The sequence below is a fragment of the Cucurbita pepo genome, chromosome LG06 (assembly GCF_002806865.2).
Source record: "Cucurbita pepo subsp. pepo cultivar mu-cu-16 chromosome LG06, ASM280686v2, whole genome shotgun sequence".
Classification (NCBI taxonomy): Eukaryota; Viridiplantae; Streptophyta; class Magnoliopsida; order Cucurbitales; family Cucurbitaceae; genus Cucurbita; species Cucurbita pepo.
Genome location: NC_036643.1, coordinates 7789527 through 7796550, shown reverse-complemented (window position 1 = coordinate 7796550; position 7024 = coordinate 7789527). Strand labels below are relative to the sequence as shown.

Sequence of the window (7024 nt, the reverse complement as noted above, 5' to 3'; positions counted from 1 at the left end):
ATAAATAATTATATAGTTTTCTTAATCATTGCATACTTTTATTTTGCCGTCTTCATCTACTCAATTTCAAATCGAGTCACGCACACATTTCAACTTTTTTTTATCAGAATTGTACAAATAATTCATTTATAGTCCGAAAATGTAATTATTAATATAAATTAATTATATAGTTTTATTAATCAATATAAAATTTTGATCCGCAATCTTCATCCCTTCTATTTAATTAGATGGGTAACTTTAGAATTAATTCATTACAAATATGAATGCAATAGAGAGTTTGATACTTTTAATCTACAAGCTTTCGAGTTGTAATTGTTTTATCATTTTAGGTCATACAAATTAAATTTTTAAATTTTTTTTAGACCAACCCGAACCCAACCCAAAAATAAAGGGTTGGAACCCAATCCAACCTGAACTTTTGGGTTGGATAAAAAAAAATCTTTCAACCCAACCTAACCCAACCCAACCCAACCCGGACCATGTACACCCCTACTAGGAAGGTTATCTTGAGAAATTCAGATGTCCCTGCACCATTTGGGAAATTAGATCCCTATCCATACATGACAAAGAAACATTAATATATATATCGAGAAGAAGAAATGACCATTTATTTTTTCACATAATAAAAAACACAAAAAGAGAGTTAAAACGATTACATTTTCGTTGTTGTAATACTTGATAGCTTCATTTGCCGAGATTCAAACCTATCTTAAGTATGGGCCAATATCATTTGTCATGCAAGGGAATTTTGAGGACATTACTAAAATCAAATACATCAAAACATTGTATATATCTGGACGAATCTTTCAATTTTATATAATAAGATTGAATAGTGGAAAATTAAAAGAAAATAAACCTCAAATTTTTCAACGGCGCGAAAATAATTCATCATTTCCTTCTTAGTGAGAGTATGGTAACTGTTTTGATAAAACTCATCATCCGAATTCATCTCTTCCTCTCTATTAAGATGACCCTATTGTTCATATATCGATTGGTAATTTTTGTATAGATATTCAACGAGACGAACAACTTTTGTTTCCTTCTTTGAGTCCCTCAATGCAGTTGAAAGTCACAACCATTAAAACAAACTAATTTAGGAGAGCCGCTCAACTATTTTCGTTTTGGTACCGTTTGATCCATGCACCACTTAGTTAGACCCATGTCACAATTCTTTATCAAGATCGGTCAAATAATCCATTTCTCGTAACAACATGTAATTATTAATATAAATTAATTATATAGTTATATTAATCATTGTGCTTTTTCATCTCTAAGATGAAAATATTGTTCATAAATCGACGGGTAATTTTTGTATAAATTTTCAACGAGACAAACTACTTTCGTTCCCTTCTCCGAGTCCCTTGACATTCCTTTACTTTTTGATCTCTGTTCTTCATTAGCTTCAAGATTCTTGTCATCCTTTATTCCATTTATGGAAAGTGAACCCTTCATTTTTATTTCAGAAAGAAAATTTAATAAATCTAATGCACTTGAGATTCACAACAAATGAAACAAACAATATTAGGTGAGTCGTTCAACAATTTCGATTATGATGGCCGTCTAATCCACGCATCACTTCGAGTCTGACCCACGTCTCAAATTTTTATCAAAATCGTACAAATAATAAATTTATCGTCAGCAGATATAACTATTAATATAAATTAATTATATAGTTTTATTACTCATTAAACTTTTACATAGAAGACTTTTGTTCGGCTGTCTTCATCCCCTCCATTTCAAATTGAGTCACAACCCACATCAACTTTGACCCACTCTCAATTATTTATCCATTTATCGTTTAAAAGATGTAATTATTAATATAAATTAATTATATAGTTTTATTAATAATTACATACTTTTGTTTTGCACTCTTCATATCATCTATTTGAAGTTGAATCACGCCCCACATCTAGCTTCAACCAAGTTTCAGTTATTTATCAGTACAAATAATCAATTTCGGGTAAAAAAATGCAATTATTCATATAAGTTAATTATTGAGTTTTATAAAATGTAATGTAATTTTTTATATGACTTTTTTTTCCATGTTGAAATTGGATTGTTTTTTTATATTGACCCTGTTATCATGAATAGATTTTTATTTTTCGATAATATTTGAGTCACGCTAGAATATATCATATTCAAATTCGTTGTTAATATTATATTTTTATCTGTTTGACAAATTTTCAATTATTTATCAGAATTGAACAAATAATCAATTTCTAGTAAAAAATGCAATTATTCATATAAATTAATTATAGTGTTTTATCAAATGTAATGTAATTTTTTATATGATTTTTTTTTTTAGGTTGGAATTGGNTTAAAATTAATTAGAAAATTAATTAGATATTATGTAAATATAGATTTTTATTTTTCGATAATATTTGAGTCACGCTACAATATATCATATTCAAATTCGTTGTTAATATATTATATTTTTCTCTGTTTAACAAATTTTTTTTATCAGAACAAAGTAAAACTAACATTTTAAAATAAATTAGAAAATTAATTAGATATTATGTAAATATAATTTTAAGATTATTTACTAGTTTTAATTTATATTTAGCCGAATATCTTGATTAATATAACATTCTTACTTCGTTTCATATCAAAAGAAACGTAATATGTAGTACTTATTCTTTTATTATAGATGTATTTTCGTATTTATATTAGAACTCATTTTATATTTTAATAATTGAAATTATTATTATTTTTTCTCTTTCAATTAGACGTTTTGTTGGGCATAAAACTCACTAGGCTATTGAATCACTTTATAATATGGTTTACAAGGTAAATACAAAAATATACTTCAAGCTACATCTCAACATCTTATAGATTGCATTATGTCTGATAAAAAAAATATAGCTTATAAGAATGTTATTTCAAAGTGGTGTCAAAACTTTTGAGTGGATCTTATCCCATAAAGGAATTGAAGGATTACAAGTTTAATAACAAGAGAAGAAATTGCAAAAAAATCATCGAAATAAAATTTCTTTTTAGAACTCATTAATTTAATAATTTTTCATCTAATGTATACATAATATAACTTACTTATTAATTTAATAATTTTTCATCTAATGTATACATAATATAACTTACTTATTTTATTAATTGTAGATTTCAATCTAGATTAAAGCGTACCAAAGAATAGTTATTGAAAACCTAAACTCAATATCAATAAATAGGTGATATAAGAACGACCAATGAAAAGTAGAGGTGTACATGGTCCGGGTTGGGTTGGGTTGGGTTGGAGGATTTTTTTTACCCAACCCAAAAGTTCGGGTTGGTTGGATTAGTAACCCAACCCAACCCAACCCAACCCTCTATTTTCGGGTAGGGTTCGGGTTGGTCCAAAAAAAATTTTAAAAATTTAATTTGTATGACCTAAAATGATAAAACAATTACTACTCGAAGTTGTAGATCAAAAATATCAAACTCTCTATTGCATCCATATTATCACCTATAAATATATAAAGGATATGAAATGAATCAATTCTAAAGTTACAACATTCAACAAAATATTTAAAAATTTTAAATTATCCAACCCTCTCTTGCATTCTTAATTCCTACCAAAGAAAAATAGCATCTTGAAAGTTAGTACCGTTTTAAGACGTTTTAAGATTGTTTGGATAAAGCATAGTGTAACTTCAAATATTTTACTTGCATTGAAAAATAATTATTCTTGAATGACGTTGGTGGAACTTGAAGGTCTTAAATCATCTGAAAAATAAAATATAAATTATGATATAACAATACATAATACATCTTAACAAATAGACAATAAATAGATTTGGAGTTACCTGTCTCAATCTTGGAACAAATCTCCAAATCTTCAAGTTGTTGAGAAATATCTAAGGATGTTGATTTTCTACCGATCCAATTTTGTGTACATATAAGAGCTTCCATTGTTTTGGGTGTCAAAGAACTCCTAAAATAATCAAGAATCCTCCCACCTGTACTAAATGCTGATTCAGAAGATACCGTCGACACTCGAACGCCCAAAACATCTTAGGCAATTTTCGATAAAACTCTATACTTAAACTCATTTGCTTTCTACCATGCCAAAACATCAAAATTATCATCAACTTCTTCACTAGGGTCAGATAAATATCGATCCACATCATTCTTTAACTCGAGTGAATGTTGCTCTTCTCTTCTTCGTTTGTATCTTGATAATACTAATATTGAACCACTCAAATTCTCTTCATCAATTGTGTCCATCTTCATACTCATGGAGTTAGAAGTGAGTCTTGATTTAGATTGATTGTGATCTTGAGCATTATTATAAAACTTGTAGTAATCATACAAACGAATTAAATAATTCTTTATGCCATCCACCATCACTTTAGCCATAGCATCTTCATAGATATTCGAAAAGCAAAATGATATGTAATCCAATTTGTAACGAGGATCGAGTACCACTGCTATGAATATCAACTTATTAATTCTTTCCACTGAGCCCCAATATTTCTCATACTTAACTTTCATATTTGAACTCATGTTACTTAAAACAGAGTTCACATTTGTACTCCACTGAATTAAAAGTTCTCGAATACCCCAAAGTTCATGAAAATAAGAATTAGAAGTCACATATAAAGAACCACTCATCTTGGCATTGACATCATAGAAAACCTTCAAAAACTTTACAAACACCCCAACATTTTTCCAATCATCAATGGTTGGTGGCCCTGTTCTTTTGTTTCCATGATCCCCCTCTTTGAAATAATCAACATAATCTAATTCTTCATCCTCTAATACTTTGAAAGCTTTTTCAAATTTCAACGCATGATCAAGCATCAAATAAGTGGAATTCCATGGAGTCGCCACATCCAAACAAACAAGTGCTTTACATTTAATTTTTTCTTGTTCAACACGATCCTTAAATTTTGTCAATCTCTTGGGGGATGATCTAACATACCTCACGGCATTGCGAACACTAGAAATGGAGTCATGCATTTCTTTAAGCACTTCATTCACAATCAAATTAATTATGTGAGCACAACACTTCATATGTAATATTTCTCCATCTAAGACAAGTGAATTCCAACTTCTAAGCCTTTTCATAATATATGAAATAGATATATCATTGGAACTTGCATTATCAATTGTGACAGAGAAAACCTTATCCATTCTCCATTTCAATAAACAACTCTCAATAATCTTGCCAATAGTCTCTCCCTTGTGGTTAGCAACTTGACAAAAGTTGAGAATTCTTTTATGCAAATTCCATTCTGAATCAATAAAATGTGTGGTGATTACCATGTAATTAATGTTTTGCAACGAAGTTCATGTGTCAGTGGTAAGACAAACCCTCTTGGAATGACGGACTAAAAAATCTTTCAACTTCTTTTTTCCTTCTAGATAGAGCTGAAATATATCTCTAGCAATGGTTACTCTTGACGGAGGGTCAAACTTAGGACATGCAGTATTACAAAACAATTTGAAACCCTCATTCTCTACAAACTTAAATGATAATTCATCCATAATTATCATCTTGGCATGCTCTACATCTTGTTTGACTAAATAATGAAGTAACAATATTACTACCACCCTTTCCATCTATTGAACATTGAAAACTTAGAGTGGTTTGTCCTTTGTCTTCCACCTTATATGTGTACTTCCTACACTGATTTTTTAAGTGCTTCCATAACGTGCTAGTTCCACAAGAATTAGTATCACAAGCATACTCCTTAGAACAATAGTTGCACTTGCATCTCTTATTATTGTTCTCTAATCATGTAAAGTGATCCCACACGGTTGATTTACTGGGTTTCTTCTTCTTAAATTCAGATTGGGTAGCCAATGGTGGTTTCGATGCATTATAATTACTAGAGCTACTTGCACATACCGTTGCACTATTGTTTTCCATCTATAAAAAGTAAAATAGAACTATTATGATTCAAACATTTAACTCAATATGAACAATTATCATAGAATGCATCAAGGTTAAAATATACAATCAGTTTTTGCACGGGGATATAACAAAAAGAGAAAAAGCTTACCCGTTATAGCGTTCCAAGAGACTAAAGAGAGAAAGACGGCGCTCGAGAAAGAAACAAGACAAAGAACGCGAGAGAATGCTATTGAGATCAAATTCCTTGAGGAGATTAAGTATCGAGAGAGATTTGTATTTTGTGGAGAGGGTGAGAGTAGAAAGGTAGGGAGAGAATTGGATGAATGGATTGTAGAGAGGTAGGGAGAGAAATGGATGAATGGATTGCAGTAGAGAGAGGAATAGATTGAAATGAATGGTAGAGGAATGGATTGAAATGAAATGGCAAGGATTGAAATGAATTGCAGTGGATTGAAATGGTAGAGGAGAGGAGATGATTGCAGGGAGTGGATGGTACAATAAAATGAATCCCGAAGAAATGGGTTGGAGACTAAAATTGCAAAGAGAAATGGATGAAATTTGTGTAAAAATTTAAAATATCAGCCATTCTTACATAGAGAGAGTGCTACTGCCACATAGCAGACAAGGAAAGAGAAATTTCTTTCACCGCTGAAGTAATTATTGGGTTGTGAAATGTCAGGTTTGGGTTTGGGCTTGGGCTTTGGGTCAGAGACTAGAGACTAGACAAACTGTAGATTGGGTTTTGACTTTGGGCCTTTGGGCTTTAATTTCTTTTTTTTTTAATATTTTTGGGTTGGGCCGGGTTGACCCAATCATTTTCTTTTGGTATCCGAACCCAACCCAAATTAGACCGGGTTAAAAAAAAATGGACCCAACCCAAACCTGAAATCCAACACAACCCAACACAACCCTTATATTTCGGGTTGGGTCGGTGGGTTCTCGGGTTTCTGGGTTGGGTGTACACCCATAATAGAGTTATTGAAAACCTAAACTTAATATCAAAAAATAGGTGATATAAGAATGACTAATGAGCAAAAAAAAAAAATGCGTGAAAGTGTGATTAAAGAACATTCATTTTAATAAATAAAATATTATAGTTAAAAGTATTATTTTAGTTGATTTAAAAAGTATATATATATATATATATATATATATATATATATATATATATAT

The 7024-nt window shown here is 30.3% G+C and overlaps 1 protein-coding gene across 1 annotated transcript; it reads right to left on the bottom strand.

Annotated features, from left to right (window-relative positions):
- Positions 1 to 4050: 4050 nt before the first annotated feature.
- Positions 4051 to 5259, bottom strand: LOC111797473 (zinc finger BED domain-containing protein RICESLEEPER 2-like). Its single transcript, XM_023680478.1, has one exon. The coding sequence runs from the start codon at positions 5257 to 5259 to the stop codon at positions 4051 to 4053; it is 1209 nt and encodes a 402-aa protein (XP_023536246.1).
- Positions 5260 to 7024: the final 1765 nt, after the last annotated feature.

Coding starts and splice junctions, on each gene's coding strand:
- LOC111797473 (XM_023680478.1), bottom strand. CDS start 5,259: ATGGTAATCACCACACATTTTATTGATTCAGAATGGAATTTGCATAAA.